The sequence below is a fragment of the Penicillium psychrosexuale genome (genome assembly GCF_028828465.1).
Source record: "Penicillium psychrosexuale strain IBT 29551 chromosome Unknown utg000003l, whole genome shotgun sequence".
Taxonomy (NCBI): domain Eukaryota; kingdom Fungi; phylum Ascomycota; class Eurotiomycetes; order Eurotiales; family Aspergillaceae; genus Penicillium; species Penicillium psychrosexuale.
In genome coordinates, this window is record NW_026643188.1 from 1,114,003 (window position 1) to 1,138,314 (window position 24,312).

General features: G+C 48.2%; 11 protein-coding genes across 11 annotated transcripts; 5 read left to right on the top strand and 6 right to left on the bottom strand.

The window, feature by feature from the left end:
* Nucleotides 1-404: 404 nt before the first annotated feature.
* On the top strand, nt 405-605 carry N7518_004344 (uncharacterized protein; the record flags this gene model as incomplete). The annotated part of the gene is made up of 1 exon (XM_057185271.1): nt 405-605. The coding sequence occupies one exon, from the start codon at nt 405-407 to the stop codon at nt 603-605; it is 201 nt and encodes a 66-aa protein (XP_057042041.1).
* Nucleotides 606-1,345: 740 nt separating this feature from the next.
* N7518_004345 (magnesium transporter CorA family protein) lies at nt 1,346-2,531 on the top strand (the record flags this gene model as incomplete). The annotated part of the gene is made up of 2 exons (XM_057185272.1): nt 1,346-1,878; nt 1,946-2,531. The coding sequence occupies 2 exons, from the start codon at nt 1,346-1,348 to the stop codon at nt 2,529-2,531; spliced, it is 1,119 nt and encodes a 372-aa protein (XP_057042042.1).
* A 1,736-nt stretch (nt 2,532-4,267) lies between these two features.
* On the top strand, nt 4,268-6,529 carry N7518_004346 (uncharacterized protein; the record flags this gene model as incomplete). The annotated part of the gene is made up of 3 exons (XM_057185273.1): nt 4,268-6,173; nt 6,235-6,421; nt 6,475-6,529. The coding sequence occupies 3 exons, from the start codon at nt 4,268-4,270 to the stop codon at nt 6,527-6,529; spliced, it is 2,148 nt and encodes a 715-aa protein (XP_057042043.1).
* A 557-nt stretch (nt 6,530-7,086) lies between these two features.
* On the bottom strand, nt 7,087-8,441 carry N7518_004347 (kinase domain-containing protein; the record flags this gene model as incomplete). The annotated part of the gene is made up of 2 exons (XM_057185274.1): nt 7,087-7,868; nt 7,925-8,441. 2 exons carry the CDS (start codon nt 8,439-8,441, stop codon nt 7,087-7,089), a joined length of 1,299 nt encoding a protein of 432 aa, XP_057042044.1.
* Nucleotides 8,442-9,423: 982 nt separating this feature from the next.
* On the top strand, nt 9,424-10,147 carry N7518_004348 (WW domain protein; the record flags this gene model as incomplete). The annotated part of the gene is made up of 2 exons (XM_057185275.1): nt 9,424-9,982; nt 10,047-10,147. 2 exons carry the CDS (start codon nt 9,424-9,426, stop codon nt 10,145-10,147), a joined length of 660 nt encoding a protein of 219 aa, XP_057042045.1.
* Nucleotides 10,148-10,358: 211 nt separating this feature from the next.
* Nucleotides 10,359-11,159, bottom strand: N7518_004349 (class I SAM-dependent methyltransferase; the record flags this gene model as incomplete). The annotated part of the gene is made up of 1 exon (XM_057185276.1): nt 10,359-11,159. The coding sequence occupies one exon, from the start codon at nt 11,157-11,159 to the stop codon at nt 10,359-10,361; it is 801 nt and encodes a 266-aa protein (XP_057042046.1).
* A 495-nt stretch (nt 11,160-11,654) lies between these two features.
* On the top strand, nt 11,655-12,981 carry N7518_004350 (Zn(II)2Cys6 transcription factor domain-containing protein; the record flags this gene model as incomplete). Its single annotated transcript, XM_057185277.1, has 2 exons — nt 11,655-12,365; nt 12,415-12,981. 2 exons carry the CDS (start codon nt 11,655-11,657, stop codon nt 12,979-12,981), a joined length of 1,278 nt encoding a protein of 425 aa, XP_057042047.1.
* Nucleotides 12,982-13,127: 146 nt separating this feature from the next.
* On the bottom strand, nt 13,128-13,841 carry tpcF (glutathione S-transferase tpcF; the record flags this gene model as incomplete). Its single annotated transcript, XM_057185278.1, has 1 exon — nt 13,128-13,841. The coding sequence occupies one exon, from the start codon at nt 13,839-13,841 to the stop codon at nt 13,128-13,130; it is 714 nt and encodes a 237-aa protein (XP_057042048.1).
* A 1,260-nt stretch (nt 13,842-15,101) lies between these two features.
* On the bottom strand, nt 15,102-15,548 carry N7518_004352 (extracellular guanyl-specific ribonuclease RntA; the record flags this gene model as incomplete). The annotated part of the gene is made up of 2 exons (XM_057185279.1): nt 15,102-15,476; nt 15,534-15,548. 2 exons carry the CDS (start codon nt 15,546-15,548, stop codon nt 15,102-15,104), a joined length of 390 nt encoding a protein of 129 aa, XP_057042049.1.
* Nucleotides 15,549-16,617: 1,069 nt separating this feature from the next.
* On the bottom strand, nt 16,618-18,616 carry N7518_004353 (amino acid permease; the record flags this gene model as incomplete). Its single annotated transcript, XM_057185280.1, has 8 exons — nt 16,618-17,024; nt 17,080-17,451; nt 17,501-17,595; nt 17,671-17,832; nt 17,886-18,043; nt 18,105-18,231; nt 18,279-18,390; nt 18,442-18,616. 8 exons carry the CDS (start codon nt 18,614-18,616, stop codon nt 16,618-16,620), a joined length of 1,608 nt encoding a protein of 535 aa, XP_057042050.1.
* A 3,830-nt stretch (nt 18,617-22,446) lies between these two features.
* On the bottom strand, nt 22,447-24,095 carry N7518_004354 (trehalose-6-phosphate synthase; the record flags this gene model as incomplete). The annotated part of the gene is made up of 5 exons (XM_057185281.1): nt 22,447-22,516; nt 22,567-22,909; nt 22,953-23,326; nt 23,391-23,760; nt 23,804-24,095. 5 exons carry the CDS (start codon nt 24,093-24,095, stop codon nt 22,447-22,449), a joined length of 1,449 nt encoding a protein of 482 aa, XP_057042051.1.
* Between the last annotated feature and the right edge of the window lie 217 nt (nt 24,096-24,312).

A 24,312-nucleotide genomic window follows, 5' to 3' on the forward strand; every position in this document is an offset into this window, starting at 1 on the left:
ACTAATTCGTGATTTGCGACGATTCCAAGGAAAACCCACATTGTATGGAGATCCGCTATTTGCGGTGAAAGTTCCCCAACGTATCTGAACAATATTGGTGCCAAGAGTGGAGGCGGGAAAACTTGAATCCATGACGGCGATGGCGCATCAATCCGCAGATACGGGCTATTACGGAGTACGGAATACATACAGCCGTCTGCTAAAAAAGGTGCTCTCAGCCACAATGTTGGGGATAGTACCCATCCGGCGCTTCCCATCGTGGCTATAAGTACATGGGGTAACATGCACGACCGAGCGCCATGAGATCATTTCCCACGAAAAAACCTTTTCTTTCCTGGCGATATCCATTATTCACGTTATTCACGTCCCTAGCGGCTTACCGTATGTACTCGATTCTCGAGATCATGGCCCGTCGGTTTCCTCGTGGGCAGAATCTTACCCTCGGGTTGAGTGTCTTCCTCTTTATCTTCATGTTTCTGCCTACCTTTGTTATTCTGCTAGCCGTCATCGTATTCTTTGGGCTGGTGTATCCGCGATTACGCAAGTCGTACAGCCTTGCCCCCGAAGGAGAGCTGGAGTCTCGGCAGTCGGAAACCAAAGATTGAATGATCGGAGCATGGTATGACTATATGCAATGTGCTCGGTTATGTTCAATCACTAACGTGTGTAAAGATACCATCTGGGTGTAATACTATTAAACCCTGCTACCGAGTCCACGAAAATGCATTGACGCTTCTTTTTTTTTCTCGGATTGTGCAGCGACCAAGCACAGGATTTCGAGGGCGTTTTGGGTGTATCTTATTGAGTTCAAAGAATCTGAATGTTTCATGTTATTTCAACTATATGAAGATCTCTAGTCATAAGATCTTGAATAGAGAAACATATTATTTCTTGCAATCCTGCTGTATATTAGGTAAAAGATAAACCTGAAACAAATGCCTAGCAAGTCTAGAACGAAAATCACAATGTCTTACATATGTACAGTCATGTAAACATTAGTACACCATTCGTACCATGACTCTAACGGGTAGGGCTGACACGGTACATGGTTGAAGGGCTCCTTCCTCTTTCCCCGTTCCTCCCGAGGTCTCTCCGTTCCTCTTTCCCCGGGTCATCTCCTTCATGAATACACTCGATCGAAATCCCCATCCAATCCCATCTCCTCGAGAGTCCTCTTCGAGAACATATAATGGGCTGAACAGATTCATTATCTTCATCCATGGAAGTTGGATCTTTCCAGAAGACGGAGCAGCACCCCCTAAATAACACCCCGCTCAATATCTGATGGCATCAGCCCAACCGCTCAGGGTACTAATCATTTCACCCGTCTCTATTCTGACACAGGATGCACACCAAACAAGAAAAGCAGCTGGAAATCGACCAGCCACTGCCTGATCGTTTTAGCTTCTTTTCGTCAAAAATCCGACAAGCGACCGCCTCGTCGACCTGGGATGGCCTTTTCCCCAACGAAAACATCGACCATATCTTCCAGGAGAAGCTAAAAAGTCGCCCAGATCCCAACCAGCCAATCTGGTGGATTGACATATGTGACGCCACCGAACAAGATGTCGATGCCGTCTCACAAGCTTTGTCTATCCATCCCCTGACGGCGGAGGATATTGCTATTCGTGAGCCCCGAGAGAAAGTCGACGTCCACAAGAACTACTACTTGATCTCGTTCCAGACCCTCGTGGTAAACAAGGTCAATGAGCGACCGGGAATTCCCGTCTCGGCTGCATTATACATTCTTGTCTTCCAATGTGGCGTGGTCACCTTCTCGCCTAGTGGTTGTGGGCATGTGGCTCGGGCGCGAGAGCGAATTCGCAAAATGCATGATCCCACTATTCTGACGAGTAACTGGGTTTGCTATGCAATGATGTGTGTTCAGCCATTTTCCCGCTCAGCAACCCCCTTTTCAATGGGTGCACGGCTAATTGATCTTCAGAGACGATATCATCGACAGCTTCGAGCCATTTGTCCGGGACGTGGAGCGCGAGGCCGAAGCAATCGAGGATCAGGTGTTTATCAGTCGCATCGATGACGCTCAGGCTCTTGTTCCGCAGATTGACGCCCTCCGGAAGAAAACCACTCACATAATCCGCTGCCTCAGCGGTAAGGTCGATGTGTTGAACGGATTCGTGAAGCGCTGCCAGTCTCCCGATAAGAACCCTGTTTTCCCTGACCGGGATCTACTTTTATATCTCGGCGATGTCCAGGACCATTTAGTCACAACGTTGTCGACACTTGGGCACATCGATGAGATCATCGGTCGGTCCCAGGCGAATTATTTAGCCCAGATGAGCGCTACAAATCTCCGGTTGAGTCTGACTATTAACTCTGGTTTGAGTAAGGTTACTCTTCTGGCTACGATCTTCGTGCCGTGCAACCTGGTTACGGGCTTGTGGGGAATGAACGTTCCTGTCCCGGGACAGCATGCTAGTGGGCTAGGGTGGTTTTTTGGTATCCTCGGTTCTTTTGCGGCATTCATGGTCATTTGCATCGCCGCGGCTACGAAGTACAAACTTTTGTAGACGTTGACCGATGGATGCATTTGGCTTAGGATATTTTAGTGCTAAGAGACAATGTATTGAATATTTTTGCTCATTCCTTCTCTAATTCTATGCTTCGTTTTTCAAAATAAATCAATGGAAGTTATTCACAGGTGTTGCAAAGCTTTCGTAGCCCGAATGGCGACATATCGATGCTGATCAACACCGATATTCAACGGTCGGAGCCACGGCATTGACTTATTCCCACCATCGTTGATCATCAATTCAATGCCATAGATTCAACAGTGGGCACTTCCGGCTTCTGAGCCGGGTGTGCCATCAGCTACACACTTCTGAGCAGGCATTTCTTCCTAGTATTTTGTGGCGCTGCTTGGAGGCTGTGTGGTGGAGTCGGAATCGGTCGTCGGCCCAAGTTCGTAGCTGAACCAGAGTTCGGTGGTCTTGATTGTCTTGTATATACAGCATCAACAAATTCTAGACAGGCGAAGGGGGAGAAGAAGAGTTCGCTACGCCGGTCAAGATCTCGGCTGATAGGTTACCAGATGCAAGCGCTCTCTTCAAAGAGGAAAGATCAGCGTGAACTTTGTTATACACACCATCAACTGTCATTATTACCCTCTGCATTCCGTACTCCGTAGGTGCTTTTCTTTTGGCTTGCCTATTGGTCTCGTCGGTATCTTGCATATTCCGTGTACATCACTCGTGCATAATGTACTCCGTACTGATCCGAGGATACCTGATAGGGTCTTACCTCTGGGTACGTGCAGGGCCGACGATTGCGTAATGTGGCAGGCGAGTTAGTTTGTTAGTTATCGGTGTCAACCAGTGAGTCAGATTCGAAAAACACCGGTGGGTCCGACGATGGCAGATTGTGGCAATAGCTAGTGACACAGCCACAACAACAAGTACCTGTGGGCGGTAACTCCACAAACCAACGAGAGGCGCAGCAGACCAACAGCTGTACAATGTACATCCATGCATCGAGAGATACGGAGTATGTGTTGTACTCCGTAGGACAGTCGGACATGGGTGGAGCCTTTCTGAAAATACTTAATGACTAGTGGTCAATGAAGCACGACAGCGCATACATACAACGCACATTGTACATCGATGTACTCCGTACTCCTTAGAGTGTACAGAAAGCGCCCTAAGGTGTGACGAGCATCCGAGGAGAATAAGCGAAAACAAGACCTCAGTACCAATAATAAGAACACCCAAATACGGGGCTTGATGGTCGATCCTGACAATAATTCACCAATGATGTTGAGATTCGTGGATAGCGCGTCATTGCTGGATTAAATTGGTCCAATTGGTCCAATTGGTCCAATACAGAGTAACCCCTGCAGCATTCAGGATTGACATCATGCTAGGGATACTATCGTATAGGGTGACGAAAGACAACGCGAGGCTAGGAATGTTTGCATAGGTCAACGGTTGTCAAACATTCCTTGAAAGAGTAATCAGGATCTGCAGGGCTGAGATAAAAAGGACGGAAAAAGGTGTGGCGTTGGAGAATCATCACGCCAAGCTGCCAAGGCCATAAGTCTGGCCCCTTGAGAAGTCAACTGTCGACTTCACTCTTCGCTCTTTCCTATTTTCACCTACTATCTTATCATCAAAGGCTTGTTGCCTTCTTTCATCTAACTTTTTTTTCTCTGAAATACATGCGTAAGTAATACCCAGAGGAGGCTCAAAGCTATAGCTGTAGCTATAGCTATCCCGAGATCTTGTCTCCACTCCTATGTATCTGGCTAACAATGTTCCCTTTTGCAGACCGGATTCACTCGTGGGCGAAAGCTCACGCGTCTTCAAGCGGCCTGCCAGACCAGACTTCCTCCGAACAGGCCGCCGACCCTGTTAATTCCGAAAAACCTTCCCAACATGGACAAGTGAATGTACCTGTGGAGGACCCCACTCCGGGGTCCGTCACGGAAACCAACTCCAAGCCGGGTCTTCTGATCCGCATGCGAAACGGGTCCGGCCGTTTCTATCACCATACTGCGGATGCTATCTGCCACAGCTGGATTAATGTCTTGCTAATATTTGTACCGGTCGGTATTGCCTGTGAGGCCGCGGGTCTCAACCCAGCCCTCATCTTCGCGGTGAATGCAGTAGCCATCATTCCCCTGGCTGGACTACTCAGCCATGCCACGGAGAGTGTCGCCAGCCGACTTGGTGACACCATCGGAGCTCTGATCAATGTCACTTTTGGAAATGCAGTCGAGTTGATCATCTTCATCATCGCTCTAGTCAAGAATGAGATTCGCATCGTTCAAGCTTCTCTTCTCGGCTCCATTCTCGCCAATCTGCTCTTAATCATGGGCATGGCTTTTCTCGCTGGTGGCCTTCGCTTCCGCGAACAGATTTACAACAGTACTGTCACTCAGATGAGTGCTTGTCTGCTCAGTTTGAGTGTGGTCAGTCTCCTGCTGCCCACTGCTTTCCACGCCTCATGGTCGGATAGCAATAATGCCGATCGCGAGACGCTCAAAGTCAGCCGTGGTACCAGTGTCGTTCTGCTGTTGGTGTATATTCTCTACATCATCTTCCAACTAAGAACACACTCGTATCTCTACGCCAGTATCCCTCAGGCCATCATTGACGAGGAATCCAAACCTGGTGTTTTGGCAGAATTTATGAACAGCTCTTCGGATTCGTCATCTAGCTCCAGTGATGAGTCGGATGACACTACAACTTCCTGGACCACCGCCAAACGGATCAAAAGAGCAATGAAGTATCGCAGACACCGAAAGTCAAGTACAAGCTCGAAAGGGACAATCTCTCATAATTCCTTCCAGAAGAGGGCTATGGCATCGACTTCCAATGAGAATCACGGTTCCATCTCCAATTCAATTGGTAGCAATGAACACGCCATTGAGCTCAGTGATGAGATTCGTTACGATGCCGACGACGACATCCTGCCCTCTTCGGCAGTCCGTTCTCGCGACTTTGGTTTGGCTCTGAGCCGCATGGATAGCAAAGCGAGTAAGAAGTCGAAGAAACGAGATCACAAGAGGCGCGAGACCCAGAAAGCAGAGAAGAAGGCTCAGATCGAGGCCCCCGAGGATAGCGGTCCCTCCGATCAACGTCCGGTCCTCAAGGGATTCCCATCCGCCCCTAACGTCGTTGGCTTGGAAGGCGTAGGGGATGATCCCCGGAAACGCCGGTCTCCTTTCGGACCTATTCCGTCTCTGCTTTCCAACACTGTTTTCAGCTCCCAGTCACCCGCGGGCTCACCCCGTATGGGGGCCACTTCCTCGCGGCCAGGAATTTGTCGCAGCAACTCGCTCCCCGCACATACCAGTCGTCCTCCGCTGGCCGGAAACGCAGTACAGTTCGCCCGTGGTGCTTCTCGCCTAACCGAGCATAATGATGTCGTGGGTCCGGAGATAGCTTCTCAGGCCCCGGAACCCACAATGTCACGTACTGCTGCTGTTGTCATGCTCCTGCTGTCCACTGCTTTGGTGGCTGTTTGTGCTGAATTCTTGGTTGATGCTATTCCCGAGATGATCGCTAGCTCAAACGTCAGCGAAGCTTTCATTGGTCTCATTATCCTGCCCATCGTCGGCAATGCAGCCGAACATGTGACTGCCGTCAGTGTCGCGACCAAGAATAAGATGGACCTGTCCATTGGTGTATCTGTCGGTAGTAGTATTCAAATTGGTAAGATTCCATCCGTTTTTGATGATGTTTCTACGTGTGCACATTCTGACTATGCCAACAGCTATTTTCGTCACACCCCTGGTCGTCATCCTGGGCTGGTGTATGGACAAGGACATGTCTCTGTACTTCACGCTTTTCGAGACAATTTGTCTCTTTGTGACCACCTTCGTTGTCAACTTCCTCGTATTAGACGGCCGAAGCAACTACTTGGAGGGTGTCCTCTTGATTGCAGCCTATATTATCATTGCGTGAGTTCATCCCTTTCCTCGGTCTCGCTTCAATGTGCTAAACATTTCTTCAGCCTATCTGCGTTCTTCTACCCGCCTAGTACGAAATCAAGTGTTATCGCAGGTTAAGGAGCATAGTTACGAACCCGCGCTGGTGGGATGTTGGGCGTGGGTTGGTTCCGCCGTCAAAGGTCTGTCCGCCGATTGATCACCTTTGATTGCTAGCGCTAGAGCACCATTGATAAATACACGCCTTTAATGCCACTCTTTCCTCGAACGATATGTTATTACTGTACTGGTAAGCAAGTCGGTAGTAGTGCACGTAGTGTGAGCGGGAATAATACAATCGATGTATCTTCCCAAGATCTCGTAATGCTGGCTGCTATATTTGGGAATCTTCTATAATTAACTACTCTAACAACGCTCGTTGGATGAATCGCGGGAAATGCTCCATCCATGTGGCCGATCGTCGCGGTCCCCGTAGAGCCCCTGGCTGGTTGCTATTAACAGAACGACAAAGTCGCACTGATCAGCCTACAAGAATCGAATGAGTATCACTTAGACTTTGGCCTTAGGAAACGGCTCACATTTATTTCCAAGCCCCTATCGATGTCAAGCTATGACAATATTCACACTATCTTGTGCGAAGCTTAGGACAATGCATATCCGCTGGTCCTTATTCCGCTCTACGGCCTAATAGGATGAGCGCTTTTCTGCTTCTCCCACGCGGGCAACGCCCACTTCACCATATACTCAGACCTGAGGAGTTGGTCCGCCGTGGGTCGTTCCGCAGGTTCAAACGTCATCATAGCTCTGAGGAAGTCCTCCAACGCACGTAGTTCACCACCTGCAACGTCCCATTGACATGTCTGCTCCGTCTCGCCACGGCCCATATCCCAGAGGCGCTGATGCAGAGGCCGGAAGACGGGAGTGCTGATACGGCGGAAGTCAGCGACCCATGACCCATCCTTCTCGAAGAATTCGGAACGACTTGCCCAAGAGTCCCACCATCTCATGGGCGGTTGGCCCAGCGTATTGACCATTTCGGCGACAATGTCATCTCGGTCCCAGGCAAATGTTTCGAAGAGTACGCGCTCGCCTAAGAGCTCGTACAAGTTGACACCAAGGGTCCATATATCAGCTGCGGTGGGTTGAATGATGGGTTCATTAAAAAAATCTTCTGGTGGAGAGTAGAGAGCTGGGGTATGGAGAGTTGGTGAGGGCGTCTGTGCCACAATAAAGGACGTCCCGTAGTCCGAGATGATGATTTCTGGGTCATCTACCTTGTTGGAAGGCATGTCCAAAGCCATGGGATAGATGGCATAGGGTGGTGCGTGGGGTTCACCAGGCTTTCCATCCAGTCGCATGATAGGAACCTCGTCGATTGTACCAAAACGCCTGTATAGCTCAGATGTGCTAAGGCCGTCGAAGTTCGGTATGCGTAAGAGAAAATTGCGCAAGTGAAGATCTGCTTGTAATTAGGCGGGATCAGTAAACCGGGATGCACAGCCTAATGACCCCCACCTCCGTGGCATATGCCGTTTGCATGCAAATAAGACAACCCTAAGAGGAGCTGGGCGGCAGCAGATCTAGCAGCGTTCGGCGGAAACATGAAGTTTGGGCTGTCCTCCTTGGACTGAGCAACACTGACACCAGCAGGCTCTCCGACCAAGCACCGGTGATGTCCATTTGGACCATGAAACGAGAATTGGCCAAGTAGGGATGGAATGAATCGCTTTCCAGCATGAGCAAGGTCACTCTTCATCAGGCGATGAAGGATTTCCCCCTCGTGGCTATCTGGTGATGCTCTCGCAGTCAATATCTTTAGCGATACGTAGCGCTGGCGTTGGTGATCCCGGGCGAGCCAAATCGTTGAATATCCACCAAAACCAAGCTTGTGGACGACGGTGTAACGGCCACTACAAAAGGTGTCTCCGATGAGAGTTGGGTGGTATCCGCCGGGTACATAGTCCTCGAAATTTTCAACATCTGCCTCGGGATGGTATATATCTTCCACTTGTAGATATGACGAGTCAGCCATAGCATGAAGGCATCGAAATGGGTGTGGTGACGGAAAGACTCTGTTATGACGGCTGGTCTTTGGTGTGAATGGAAACCGGCCCGGGAAGATATCCTGATTTTGTCGACGAATTATCGCGAATTGGAAGAATGGACGAGGGAGTCTCCAGTCATGGTTCAACTTAATCTTCATGTCTTTGCCGGGTCATCGAGTTGACGCGCTGGCAGTACTGAAAGATGGTGTGTGACCGAGGCCTATCTCCACCAGCCACGTGTGTGACAGTCAGTGGCTGTGTTTTCCACAGCTCGGTTGTCTGAGCCACAAGCCACATCGTGGCTTGGCAGTAGCACACGACATATTGATTTTACCGCAATCCTTAATGGCCCCCCTATAGAGGGGAACTCTCCACTGCGGGTGATATTTTCCCTGGTTTTATTATTATTTGGTTGTATACGGAGTACGGAGCACGGAGTACATCGTTATGGACCCCTTTTTATACGAATTATCCAAAGGCCGAACCGTGGAAATAAATAGTCAAGCTCCCGAGTGGAGCAAAGTCGCTCCTGATCTGTAATGCAACCCCTCTACTCCGTACTCCGTGCTCCGTGCTCTGTACGGAGTATGTATATACGGCTTATTGTGACACGCTAACATTGGATAGGGGTCACTTGGCATGCTGAAATCGAATCGGTCATTTGGCTGAGCCCTGCAAGGCGATAGAATTGTCAATATGGCCTGCCAGCTCCAGGGGCTCGTGCTGCACTTTATATCGCATCTGCCTAATCGGAGTAGACGTGAACTTGGGCGCTAACATGTAACTCCTAGAAGTGGGGGCATCATTCTAGTGTTGGACAGATTTGTGGAGTTGTCTCTTTCGGTTCTGGGCGGAAGGTGATGGTCTACAACAGTTCGCGCTCTTTCCCATAAAAGCCCTGCTCTCTCCCCCATTTCTAAGTTATCCGCATTTTCTCTTCCCTCCTTCATCTCTCTATCACCATTCGTTATGTCGTACGCTCCACCTTACGGCGATCCTTACGCTCGCCCTCCCTCAGATCGCCCACCATACGACCCCTACGGGCGCCCACCTTCTGATCCCTATGCGCGCCCTCCTCAAGATCCATATAACCGTCCCCCCTACGACGCTGGTCGCCCAGCATACGACCGAGGCCCATACAGTGCACCCCCGCCTCAAGCCCGTCCCCCTCCAGGCCCCCCGCCTCCCCTGCCCCAGGGCTGGGTCCAGGAATGGGAGCCCAGTACTCGTCGCGCATTCTATGTAGAACAGGCTACTGGTCGCTCCCAGTGGGAGGCGCCTTACCAGCAGCCCGCCTACTCTGGTTACAATGATGGTTCTCGCAGTGTTCCTCCTCCCCAGCCCCAAGGAGGCTACTATGCGCCTCCCCAGGGCCCTCCACCTGTGTCTTACGATGATCGTAGCGCTGGCTACTATCAGCAGCCCGAACCTGAGAAGAAGAGCAGCAATGCTGGCAAGTATCTCGCAGCTGGTGCTGCTGGTTTGGCTGTCGGTGGTATCGGTGGTGCTTTGATTGCACACGAGCTTGGTATGTGCTCTCTGTTTGGATTGAATGGCTTGTTTTTGCGCATGCTAATTTTTTATTTTTTTAGACGAGGACTCGGATAGATCAGATCGCGAAGATGCTTACGAGCAGGGCCGTCGAGATGAAGAAGAAGAAGAGGCTCATGAGTCAGACGATGGCGGTTGGTGATTGTGTTCACCCATGGGCTGTTGCTTGAAAGTCTTTCATCGGTCTATCGTTTTTTTAAGATTCGCATTCTTTTTTGCTAGGGTGGAGGCTTGCATTTTGCGAAGGTTTACATCATTAGGTTGCTATCACTTAACATTGCATCGAGATATTTCTCTACTATCATTTTTTTAAAAAATGCGAACCACCTTTAAAGACGAGACTTGTTCCATCTTTACTTCCAACACAATATCTCCCCATGCAACAACCCAAACCAGGCATCTTTATCTTCCACAAACTGTCTCCATCCCCTTGCAATTACTTCCAAATCCTCTGACTCTGCAAAGCCCTCCTCAACAACATTCTTCGCAAACCCAGAAGATCTAGCCCTTTCCTCCATAGATCCACCCCAATATGCCCTCTCCCCGTCACTCCCAAAACACCAAGCCCCCGCACTCTTCTTCACCCTCTCATTGTCAAACCCAGCCTCCCGCGCCCAAACATGAATCATCCTCCCGGGATGTGGATGGCCACCTTTAGAAAGTTGCATGCGCTCGGTAATCTCGCGCCACTTAGCGATCCCTACAGACTCGGGATACCAGCTTAGCTCTGCCGACTCACGACATGCAACAATGCCGCCGTCCTTAACGACCCGCCTCATTTCCTTTAGCGCATGAACTGGATCAGCGATATGTTGCAGAACCTGATGCGCATGTACCACGTCGAATGTGTTATCCTCGAATGGCAGGTCGTGGATGTTCCCCTCTTGGAAGGTAATGTTGGACACTCCTTCGGCTTGCGCAAGGGCACGAGCGCCTTCTAGTGGATCAGGTACGTACTCCACACCTGTAACATGTCCGGATGGGACCTGTTTTGCCAGGGAAATTGTGATTGAGCCAGGTCCACAGCCTACATCCAGGATTTTCATGTCTGGCTTTAGGTGTGGGAGGAGGTATGGCGCGGAGTTGAAGACTGTGCGCCAGCTGTGCGTGCGGAGGACCGAGGCTGAGTGGTCTGTTGTGTAGACTTGAGGCATGTTCGATGGGTTGTGGAGTTGTATTTGTGATTGTAATTGTTGGTTTTGTTGAAAGAGCGTTGTTGGGTGAGGTCGGCAGTGGATTTTATAGTTGCGGGAATCTGGACCTGCTTCGGAGTTCCGTAATGATCTTCAATATCAGTGGCCATGCCGTTTAAGGTTAATTCAACACCTTCAACTTGGAGCATTCAATTGTTTCTTGTAAATAACTCGTGAATTATAAGAGTCTAAACCATGAGATCAAGTACTAGACAACTAGAATAAAGACTTCGAACCTGACTTTAGCGTCACACAGTAAGTGCTTGAGATACACAAACAATGCGTGTTTTTCGAAACCACATACCCAAAAGAGTGCAAAGTGACCTGTGTACATAGTTACTGTTAAGCGTTAACTAAGAGGTGCCCAGCATGACTTCATAGCTTGGCATTTAGTGCGGAACTCCGAAAACCTTGCCGGAATTCCGAACTCTCCTCCGATTCCATTTCATCTTCAATATGGACGAATCAGATAGACACGAGCCATTAACCCCTGCTTCACCTCGATTTCTCCGCACAGCGCGAAGAAAGGCATGCCGAAAATGTGTGGGAGCTAAGACTGCCTGTGATCTCGGAAAACCGAAATGCAAGCGATGCAGAGATCGAGGCACGAGTTGTGAATATCCAACACACGTCAAATCAAGAAGTGCTGCTAGTGCAGAGAATCAACACGCCACTGTGGATGTCTGCCCTCTCAGTACCATTTCTGATGCAATATCTCCGGATTCCACATGGCCAGAGGGTCTGGTCAGAAGCACCGGGAATATATCTCACGCCCCGAGTTACCCCATTACGGATAATGGACCAATTCATCCGGATACCACTGCTGGCCTAGACTTCCATCAAATTGATCTAGTTCCCATGATCGATGCAGAGGAAATTCGCGATCGCTGGTTACGCCCCTACATCTCGAGCTCGACGGGCCAAGAACTCAAGCAGTTGAATGCTCACACCATACAGTATCTCACCTGCGTGTTGAAATCGTATCTTAGAAATCTACTTAACTCAAAGGCACCGCCTTTTGTTCATTCGATGCAGCAGATGGGGACATGTCCGCCTGTCTTGGCTTATTGCTTCACCCTGGTTCGGACATGGTTGACTCGGATTCCTGGGTGTGAACCCTTGATTCTGGGAACGATGCGAGAAGAGATGAGGAATATTGAAAACCAGGTATGTTGGCACCTTATTATTCGTTGCATATCTGCCTAATATTACACAGGGTGCCATTCGAAGTGACTTTGATAGCCTATGCTCGTTCCAGGCGTATCTCATCTACTCCATGACAATCCATTTCTTCCCTCGCCCAGACACCGTCGAAGAACCCAACAACTTTGATACCCAAGCACAGATAAAATTACAAGAAATTGCTTTCCGGTCCGCCAAAGCAGGTCTCACCTGCAGAGCAGAAGAATCTCAGACCCGGCCGAGCTGGGAGTCATGGATAGTCGCCTCTGCCAAACGTCGTACCCTCTTTACTATGTATCTTTTCACCAACGTCTACAATACCCAGGTCGGGCTGCCGAACTTTGTTGCTGAAGAATTGAGAGGGACCATGGCCCCGGAAAGCAAAATACTCTGGGAAGCTTCAGACCTCGCCGTCTGGGAAAGAGAATACAATCGCCACTTGTCTCGCTGGGAGGATACGATGCTCGAGATATCAGAGCTGTGGAGGTCTGATGATACTGGAACAGACGCCCGGCGGGAGAGAATTGAGCGGTGGCTGCAGTCTGCTGATGAGTTTGGGATGATGTTATTTTCCGTTTGTGCACATATTCATGGGTGCTAGTCACATATTTCTGTGAGCCTAATTTGAGAGAGAGCAAGGATATTAGATACCGGACAAATTTATATCAAAAAAACCTTGCAGTTGCTTGCTTGGTTGCATTGCTCTGTCACAATATACATAAATCGAATCGAAATGTCCAAATTACTTCACTTCTTCGACATACTGGCCATCTGCTCATCCGCAGAATCCAGAACAGCCTTGATGGGCTCCTTTGAGATCATGCGCTCAAGCCACTGCTTCTCGTTTGGGAACTCATCAACGTCGAACCCTTCATCAACGAGTACTGTGTGTGCCGCCTTTTGCCAAGGAATAAACGCTATATCAGCGTATGACATCTTGTTGCCGACCAACCAGGGACCATCCCCAACATGCTTGTCGTTGGCCTCCTTCTGCTTGCCCAACCACTTGTCAAGCACGCCCGTCACACGTTTCGCTTCTTCAACATAGCGCTTCACTGCGCTAGGGAGCCTCTCCGCGTGGTATTTCTTGAACCAATAAGCTTGTCCGTAGTACGGCCCTTGACCAGAGACTTGGAGGTGGAGAAACGAGCGTGCAAGCTCGGCTTCTGCGCTGCCCGGTGTAAAGCTGAGCTTGCGGGGTTCGTTGGTATCGTAGCGCTCTATGAGGTATTCAATGATAGCGCCACTCTCCCAGATGGTCAGGTTGGTGTTTGGGTCATGGATCGAAGGTAGGCGCCCATTTGGATTGATCGCTTCGTACTCGGGTTCCTTGACTTTAGCGAAGCCGACTGGAACGGATTCAAATGGTACTTCGAGGAGCGTGAGGATGATTCCCACTTTGAGGGGATTTGGGCCAAGAATGCCACCATAGAGCTGAATGGGTTTGATTGTGGGTGACATGTTGTGATTCAACTGTGATTGAAGCTAGAATTGATAATTGTGATCACATTTACAGTGACGGGTTTCGATTTTATATGTCCCAGGGGTTACGTTCAATTTACTTCTTCTCAGTCATTCTTTGTGATTCCTATTATCAATCGCTGTGGATAACCTGTTGGATTTGTAACATTGTCCTCAGAGTTCGTCCGTTGTTTGTCCGATCTTCGAACCGCGTCTGAATATTAAGTAATCTTCGGACTCGGGCAACTTTAAGTCCGAAGACCGCACCTTCGGACTTCCGTTATTCCGTTGCCGGATTACTCACCAGTGGGCCTTCCAACCTTGGAAGGTTCCCCCGGGGCCGAGGTCCCGAGATCCCGAGATCCAACCATGGATCTAATGAAGTCAAAGTCGATCACTCTATGAACATCCTCGCCATGAAGCGTCATCTACCCGAAATCTGATCTATACTTGTATCACCCATACGACTATTTTGTTAATTCAATCTTGGCCAAGATCACTATCATGAACGCAATCCTATAGGCTACGGACCATCTCCTTAAATACACATCCGCACTCAGAATCGAAGTGCGGCCACGGCAGGGACAGAGATCGCGATTGTAGTACTTCGGGTCTTATGTCTCCTTCTACCAGTTGGAGATTGCAGTGGCTGGGTAGTAACTGATGGTGAAGGCGAAGGAGTGTACTCCGTAGACGAGGTGCTCTTCATGTCTCATTCCTGAGGGTACACAACGCCGAGACCGCAACCCCGCACTCGTGACATGAGGTTCATAGGGATGCCTCCGCACTTTTCATTTTTTCTCCTTGTCCATGTCCATGTCCATCCCCTAAAATCAATCTCTCCATTACACATAGCTAAATAGCATCAAATATTCTTCTACCATCAAATCGATCAAACATCAGATTAGTCAAACTCTCCCGAAACCTCTTGCCGACTCTTGCGAGGAGCTAATGTGCACATGCTGGCAGCCCCGATCCCATATCTACCGAATGTATACCAATTCCGGTTTGTTTCATACTTTTCCTACCACTATTGGGTATTAAACCCCGACGACGACAAGTTCCCACATTCTCGCAAATGTGCGGGTGTCGATTGTTGTTTGCCTCTAGATACCCAAAGCAATGGCGACCTTTACGGCATGTTGACAGTTTGAAACCTGTCTACGTGATAATGAGCTCTCCTACATTCAGATACCAGGTCTCGAACACATCAATATATATTCTCAAGTGTAAATATCAAATCAAAATCCAATTCATCGTTTAGGTACATGCCACAAAGTTGTTGCCGCTGGCACCAGTGTGAGTAATGACACCAGCTAGCTTGTCGGCGCTGTTGAAGATAACACGGTCCGCACCAGGAGAGCTACCAGTATAGACCTTGCCACTGCTGAGAATGGGGAACTCGTAGTAGGTTCCTGAAATAGGAAAGCTGAAACCTTCATAGTTGTGGTACTCGTGAGGGTAGCTGGACACAGCGTCATTGGCGCTGTAGAGTTTGTATCCCGCTGCCTGGGCGGCGCTGATGGCACTGCTGGTGTAGCAGACTGTGCCGCAAGTCGCGGCACATGCGCGAGCTTCCACATCCAACGGGGCAGCGAAGGCACTGGATATGAAGACGGAGGCCAAAGCCAGGAGCTGAAAGCTGTGTGAATAGCTGATGGTTGATGCTATTGATCTGGAAGAGGGTATTACCTTGGTGTATTGCATTTTGGCGATGTGGTTGGATAGGAAATTTGAGTGCTCGGCTGGCTGTGAATATTTCTGGAGTTGTAGACCTTCAATGTTTCTGGGAAAGGTGATGGTTTAAATATGCCTTGCCGGAGGTCTTTCCGCATCGTGAAGAGAATCTACTCGCTATCAATGCGATGTTACATTCTGTGTATCCAGCCGTCTTGGTCTTAATTGGCAATGGTATGCTGCAAGTCCAAATGATCAATTAGCAACAGCCATGCCGAATGAGGTACATCCACCGAGCGGTAACCATGAAGTATAGAAGTCAAACCGAGGTACTAGATAGTCCCGATTGGTCGATTGGGTACAGCGTGAAGAATCGAGTGGTGCTAGGATTTCCGGAGTCCTGAAGATACGCCCTATCCGGGAAGGTGATCGACGGGCGGGGACTATGTGGGATGGAGTCTCTTCTTTAGACCGATGCGCCTGAGATGAGCAGGGTCTCTCTATCGGGCCAATCACGGCGGCAACCGTCGGGCACGATGTTGATTTAATGGTCCGTTACTCAGCGGGCCATGTGGGGATAGACATATTGCTGTCGGCATTTGAACATTGAGCGAGTAAACAGTGGACTGCATGCATCTAGCTGTGAACAAAATCCAAGCCCTTTGCTTGTCGAGATAAGGTATTTCACTCAATTGCGCTTCGCATATATTGTTTTCCCCTCGTGTGTCCCCGTGTTCCGACGGTCTCCGTGCTGATCGCTTGAACTATCATATCTGGCCCGCTGGGTGCCAACTAGGCATGTTTTGTTTCTTGCTTTTCTGTTGTCAATCGCACAAAGCCACATTCGGCAGTTACTGTTGTGGTGGTCTCGTGCCGATCACATGCCGGTGCCTGGTTTGTTAGGCTTCACCTAGCTATTTAGCTATATCTCGATTGTTGTAGAGAATCTAACCTTCTACATATCTCTCTCACCGCCCAAAGAGTTACTATTTGCACGGTTGATTAGGTGCAATTGTGTCATATGCTAGTCTGGATATAACCGAAGGGTAGCTTCAGATTGTGTATGGATGGGTATAGTATAAGATAGAGGGTAACTGGTCTACCCTATAACAACGGAATATATGCGAGACCACCACTTGGCAGCCTTCTTGGATGACTCGGGCTCTTCCGAATCGACGAGCTCCCTTCGCCCCGTCCAGATGTCCATATCCTCCAGTCGGACGACACGGGTTTTATTCCAGAACTTGTACACAACCACAAACAATGCAAATACAGGGAGCAGGATATAGTTGATCACAAAGTCCGTCGAGCTAAAGGGGTTAAGGAAGCAGGTGTACCCCTGAAAGAAAACGAGGAACACATTTGCTGCCAGCGCAAGGTAGGTTCCCCATGGGTAGAAGAGAGCCTGGTATGGGAGCTTTGATGGGTCTTGGCCTTGTGCGACCAGGGCTTTCCGAAATCGAATATGCGCAACTCCGATTACCGACCAAACAATAAAGGTAGCAACTATACTTCGTCAGCAGGGAACAATGGTGGGAACGGTCAGGGAAGGCAAACATACCCCCCGAAAGGGTTATCAATGCCGAGTAGACTCTTCCAGCACTAGAGGACTGTTCCAAAAACACAATGCATGCGAAGATGTTGGTGAACACTAAGCCAACCCATGGAACTCCGAGACGATTTGTCCGGCCAATGAATTTTGGTGCTTTTCCATTGCGAGACATGAAAAGCAGCGTTCTAGATGCCACATAAAGCGAGCTATTTCCAGCAGAAATGACACTAATCACAATGAGAGCATTAATGAGGTGGGCAGCTGGGAGGATCCCAGCATCCTGTAACGAGATTGTCAAGGGGGAGCTGGCTGTCTTCGACGTTGTGCCCAACAACCTCTTGTCATTCCATGGGATGAGCATTCCAATGAAGAAGATGGTACCTAGATATAGTTCAGTAATGCTTCGGTCTTCTGTTTAATGTGAGCTCACCAACGTAGAAAATCAGGATACGCCAAAAGACCTGCCTGATAGCCTTAGGCACTGCTTTTCGAGGATTCGTCGATTCTCCAGCAGTGACACCAACCCTAATCTGACTGTCAGCTTTCGCCATTTCCCGCCACCTTCGATATTAGGGAATATACATTTCAGTCCCAGCATACAAAGTTCCCGCAACAACAAACGTTTTCGCAACGCCATTGATCGAATCTGCGAATGCCCCCGGGGCACGCCAATATTCAAATCCAATGGCGCGCGGTCCAATGCCACCTGCGCTGATGATAATTGCGAGAATGAAAAAGACAATCAACGCCAATACCTTGATACTGTATTTCATTAGTCATTTTCATGCTTCAAACCCAAGCACGTAGAAACCTACAGAGATAGCCAAAATTCCATCTCGCCATAGGCCAAAATTCCCAGATTTGACAAGGTAAGGAACATCACCCAGAAGATCAAGATCCAGCCCCATTGAGGAACAGCATCTGTCCAGTACCCAATTACTAGCGATATGGCGTTATATTCATTTGCAAGGACCTGGAGTGTCATATTAGCAAGGGATGATCCATAATACTCGAATTCCCAATGTATGCCGTACAGTTACCCATAAGTACCAATATGCCCATCCCAGAGCAAACGCAAGAGAGTCGTCAATAAAGCGCTCCGCATACTCGGTGAACGATCCAGTCACGGGAAGTAGCGTGGCCATCTCACCTAGCGATTGCCTGTAGCTATTAGAATCATTCTCAGGACCAGGAAATCTACTCCTTACATGACGAAGAAGACGATAATGCCGACCAGCGAGAAACTAATCAAAGCCCCTGCGGGTCCACCCTCATGTAGCGCATTGCCCGAGCTCACCAGCAGACCTGGACCGATGATGCCTGAGGATACTTTGGTTAACACCAACTACGTAAAACAATGTGCAAACTCACCTCCAATAGCGATCATCTGTAGATGCCTAGACTTAAGCTGCCGCTTCAATGGTGCAGACATAGGATCTGTTGCAATCTCTTCATCCGATCGGTTTATCTCCGATCGGAAGCCTTTCGTAGTGCCATCCTGAACAGGTCCTCTGTATGTTATGGCGCTGACATCCGTTTTGTCCATATTGAGAAATTCTGCATACCAATAAAGAAAAGATACTGAATCAGTCAAAACACAGAGACAAAACCTTTTTATTTTTTTACGCAAGCACCCCTGGACATGCGCCCATGTCAAGGAATGTCGTGATAAGGCACGGGAGCGGCGTCATGCATGATCTTGTGGGGCGATTTAGGCGGGGAAAGTTACAACTAGAATGGCCACATTTGAATACTATGTGAATCCAGTAAATGCATAGGGGTTAATTGGTCGATCCATTGACGAAACGAAATTCCAGCAGTTTCAGCATAAGAAACAGCCTTGTCGCTAGGTTCAATCGAGTCATCTGTGCTTTGAATAGAGATCTCATGGCTGCGGTCGGCGATCTTTGCCATGGAGAATCTCTGTAGCGATAGATTTTCTCCAAAGAAATTCCAAACCGACTTCCAAAGAACATCCTCATGATCCACGGAGGGTATGTAGGGGGTTGAAGGGATGTAAGTTTGTCCGGATGGTAGTTGTCCGGCTGGTTGAGTATAATACGGAGTTGAGGTTGGAGTGTAGTCTGTTTAGGTTGGAGTGTAGTCTGTTGAGGTTGGTGTGTAGTACACTGAGGTCGGGATGTAGCCTATTGGGGTTGGAGTGAAGGCTCTTGGAGTCCGAGTGTGGGTTGTTAAGATTGGATCATAGATATCTGTGATTGTAGAAATAGGGACTGGAGGTGAACGAAGCCTGGCTGGGGTTATAGAATACCAAATTACATTTTTCTCATCATTGGCATTAAGCAAATCACCGATAGGTAATAGAAGCATAGGAAGGAAGTTGACAAAATGGCAAACCATAGCAGCAAGGTAACAACAACTCACTTCTTGGTATTGAAGGGCCAATGGGATTGCCAGGATGAAATTCATACACCGGACATAGGAACTTCGAGCACGAAGCACTTGGGAAGGGCTTTGAGGATGAGGCGGTATGCGTTTATTTTTCTTCGGGGCTCTCTTTGTTTCACCACAAAGGACGGATCCTTGATAAGGGGAGGCTCGGATATAAATGAACGTCCAGTGTGGGAATGGAAGGGACAGAGGGCTGGCAGAGCTGAGCTAGAAAGATGCAATGATCTTAGCAAATGTAATTCAGTAATATGAAATGGGGGTTCAGATAGGCAAGTTGCAATCAAATGTAGGCTCAGATATGAGGGTTTTCTTTTCTTCAGTCCTCGGCTTTTTCTTACTTCTTTTTGGCTGACAAGAACAGATACTACACAAAAGCCGAGGTGTAGGTAGAACCCTTTTCATCATCGCCAAATGAAAACCATGGAACGTGGAGATGGACTTACATTTCCATTAGCAAGTGCTATTTTAGGAATGAGTAGGTATATCGAGTAGCGAGATAGCAATAGCGGATCTGTAAAGGCAGTAACAATATTAGCAAAATTTATTCAGTAATTGAATGGGCACTCGAATAGAAAGGCTTCTATGAAACAAACGTAGGTTCAGAAATCGGGGTTTTTTCTTCAGTCCTCGACTTTTTCCTCTTTTTTGGCTGAAAAGAACAGATACTACACATAAGTCGAGGTGTAGTGAATAACCCTTTTCATCATCGCCAAATGAAAGCCACGGAACATAGAAATGGACTTACAATTCCATCGGCAAGTGCCGTCTCAGAAACACGTTGGTATATCTCGTAGGGAAATAAGAATAGCAGACCTGCGAAGGAAATATTAGTAAAATCCGATTCAGGAATTAAATAGGCCCTCAAGTAGGAAGGTTTCCATGAAATGTAGGCTCAGATCGGGAGTTTCCTTTCTTCAATCCTTGGCTTTTGTTTACTTTTTGGCTGATAAGAACAGATACTACACATAAGCCGAGGTGTAGGTAGAACCCGTTTCATCATCGCCGAATTGAGAGCTGGAGAGTGCAGAAATGGACTTACAATTCCATCGGAAAATGCTGCTTCAGAAACGCGCAGGTAGGGAATGGCGGATCTGCGAAGAAAATATTAGTAAAATCCGATTCAGGAATCAAATAGGCGTTCAAGTAGGAAGTTTTCCATCAAATATAGGCTCAGATAGGTATTTTCTTTCTTCATTCCTCGGCTTTTTCTTTTTTTTTTTTGCTGAAAAGAACAGATACTACACATAAGCCGAGGTGTAGGTATAACCCTTTTCATCATCGCCGATTTGAGAAATAGGGTGAAAAAATAGACTTACAATTCCATCGGAAAGTGCTGTTTCAGAAACGAGCAGGTATATCGAGTATGGAAATGACAATGGAGGCTCTGCTAAGAAAGCAAACAAGTCCAAACTGTAGGTCAGAAGCTGATCCAAGGCACGAGAACAGCTATTGGCCGTCATCACTGTTATATTGACGGTCACCAAGGGCAGGATACTAGAAGAAACAATCTCATTAGCAGATGAAAATCATGATTTTGTGAATCAGGCAATGGGTTCCAAACGGTGCCTCAGATATAGCAGTGAGTTCATCAGACATCAGCGCACAGAAAAAGGTTTGAATATCATCATTGCGCTACCGAAAGAATATGAAACCCATGACTGAGGCAAGAGGCAAGAAGGATAATGTGAGTTGGGAGGGGGTGCATACACATAGATGGAGCTGGGTCAAAGCAGGTAACTTGTAGGCACTAGTCAAATGAGATATGAGTAAAATATAAGTCACATAGCACCTGAGGGAAAAGGCAATGATAACTGTGTCATCTTATTTCATCGTCATCATCATCATCATCATCATCATCATCATTGAACCGAGAGAGAGTGGACATGAAGCCATGGAAACACGTATCAATCGGCGCAACAATAAAACGCCGTGATGGAGAGGATGTAGGAGGTAGCAAGAGAAAACTTACCAAGAACAAGGTAATGGAAACACAATTAGTAGTCAAGAAACACAAAGACAAAAACAACCTTGGAGAAACTTGCGAACGAGTAAGCAAAGGACGTCGACGACGAAGCGAGGTAAACAAGTCACCTAGGCAGCGAGGTCATCGAGACACGAAGCAAGAGATCTTGAGACTCACCAAGGTACACCCTGCAATGGTGTAAACAAGAAATTACGTGCATTGGGGTCAGCAAGGTCAAGTCCAAGTCATGATGCAATGAGAAAGAGTACAAGGATGGAGTCTCTGAATTTGGATGCAATAAGAGAGAGAGTGGTGTAGGAGGAAAGAAAGAAACAAGACAGAAAAATTGAGTTGAACAATTTATACTCGTACTCAATGCTGATTGGCGGTGGGCAGGAGGTTCTGCCTCCTATCGGACGCTGATTGGTTGGATTTAGTGAGTCTATGGTATATGTACACATTGCTTGGATGTGATAGATGCTGTGAGGTGACAGATTTAACCCTACTCGCATTAACATAGATATTGGCACCAAACTTGGTGAACTTGTAGCTAGGATAGTAGTCTATATTTGTACAAACTTTCACATTGTGAATCGATGCAGTGCGCGAGATAAAGCTGGCTACAATTTGCTCGAGCATCGAGGTTTCCGGGCCAGGTACCTAGATCTATGCCAACTGCTTTGGCGTTACCGCTTTGGCGCTACCGCCTCATCATTGCGGCGATTGACTCCATGTAATCCAAATCTCAGCAAAAGAAGGAGGCATTGCCCACGACAACATGACGAGTCCAGAAGGCAACGGACAACTAGGCAAAACGACTACCGACGAGCAAAATAGCCATCGACAACTAAGCGCAGGAATACGGACTCAAGCCAATAGGCCAATATCTCAGGAACCGTGGGCAAGACAAGACGACAATTCATTCCCTATGGTAACGGCAAGCGAATTGCTTTTGACAAGGAGTTGAAAACACTATACATATGTCCAGCAGTCCTCGACAATCAACATGGGTCCCCGGGTCGTTTACAGCGGAGGGCTAATTTTTCGATGAAGGTCTCGCCCCATTTCGCACTGCCCAAAGTTAGCAACTGACAATAGGAAAGCAGGAAAGCCCTTCGAACCTTGTGTTGGTATTGATAAAGTCTCGGAGATACTCGTACTTGCTCCTTCGTTCGGCCGGGTCCAGATTCAGCGCATTGAAGATCGCCTCGGACATTTCCGTCTTGTTTGCAGGATGGAACGGGATACTACCCTTTGTCATGAAGGTAGCCGCGCCAGCGAATTCGGAGAGAACGAGGACACCGTGACGCTCTTGCTGGCATGCCACATACTCGAAGGCCACGAGATTCATTCCGTCGCGGGTAGAGGTGAGAAGGCAAACATCGGCTACCGAGTACAACGCGGTCAATTCGTCGAATGGAACGGAGCGATGCATATACAGCAGCGGAGTGCCCTCGGGTGTGGCTGGCTAGTTAGTACAATCCCAACATTTGTGGCAAGGTCTTACCATGTTTCCCGTTGATCTTCCCGGCGATAGTAGACAGTTCGGTTTCGAGCTCCTGATATTCCTTCACTTCCTCGCGGCTTGGGACGGCAACTTGGATAAGAACGACCTTGTTTTGCAGTTCTGGGTGATCATCGAGAAAAGCGTCGAATCCTTTCAATTTTTGCGTGAGGCCTTTAATGTGGTCCAGTCGGTCGACGCCAACAATTACCTTGACGCCTTTATAGCGTTCTTTCAAGTTTCGAATGCGCTCTTGAACCTCGGGCTTTTTCAGGGTGTCGGTGAACTTTTCGGGATCGATGCCGACAATGAACTTGTTTGCACAGACCAGCCGATTTTTGTACTGGATTTGGTTGGGAATTTCGGTGCGAGCGTTGCTGTGGTGGTGTTAGTTGATACTTCATAAGCTTGTGGAGTAAGGGAATTAGGGCTATTGCTCACAGGAGACTAGCACAGGTGTCGATGAAATTTTGTTTATATTCGTCCGTGTGGAATCCAATCAGGTCACTGGACAGCATGCCTTCGATGAGATGCTTTCGCACAGGGAGATTCCTCCAAAAGTCTCCTGCCGGAAAGGGTGTGTGGAGTGAGAAGCCAATGGCACAGGTTTTACCTTGCCGTTTGAGTCGATCACGTAGAAGCTCGGGTAGAAGCATGAGATGATAATCATGGACCCAGATCAATGTCCCAGTATCCGCTGTTTCAGCAATCGCATCTGCGAATAACTCGTTTACCCGCCTATATGCTTGCCATGGGGTTTCGTCGAAAACTACACCTGATTGATAATGGAGAATTGGCCAGAGGATACGATCTGGCGGTCAGCGTGGATCGCGGTGTTAGGGCACGGAGCTTACTCGAGAACCCGTTGTAGTGCTCATGGGCCAGGGTACTATCGAGGAATATGGGAACGGCATTATGTTCTCCCAAGCTCTTTTTCACATCCTCTTGATCCTTTGGGTCTTTAACTTCGATTCCTGGCCAGCCAAACCATTGGAACTTGGTGGACTTGGTCAACCCAGAGAGGGAAGTGACGAGGCCACCACTCGAAATGGAAGATTGAAAGGCACCATCAACACGTTTCACAGACAGTGGAAGACGATTTGAAACGATTATGAGTTTTCGCTTTTCGTCGGTGATTGAGCCCATCCTGTTACAACAGCTGGAACTTTATGTATCTTCAACAACAAAGAACAAGTGATGAGTCACAGACAGAATTCGACCAAAAGGATACTCAGCTTTGAGTTGAAAGAAGCAAAAACCAAAGAGGAAATCTGGATTTATACATTGCCGCAGAAATGGCAAATGGCAAATTGCACCTTTACGTCAGTATGAAAGAAAACGCTTCCCTCTCCTCTTTATTGCA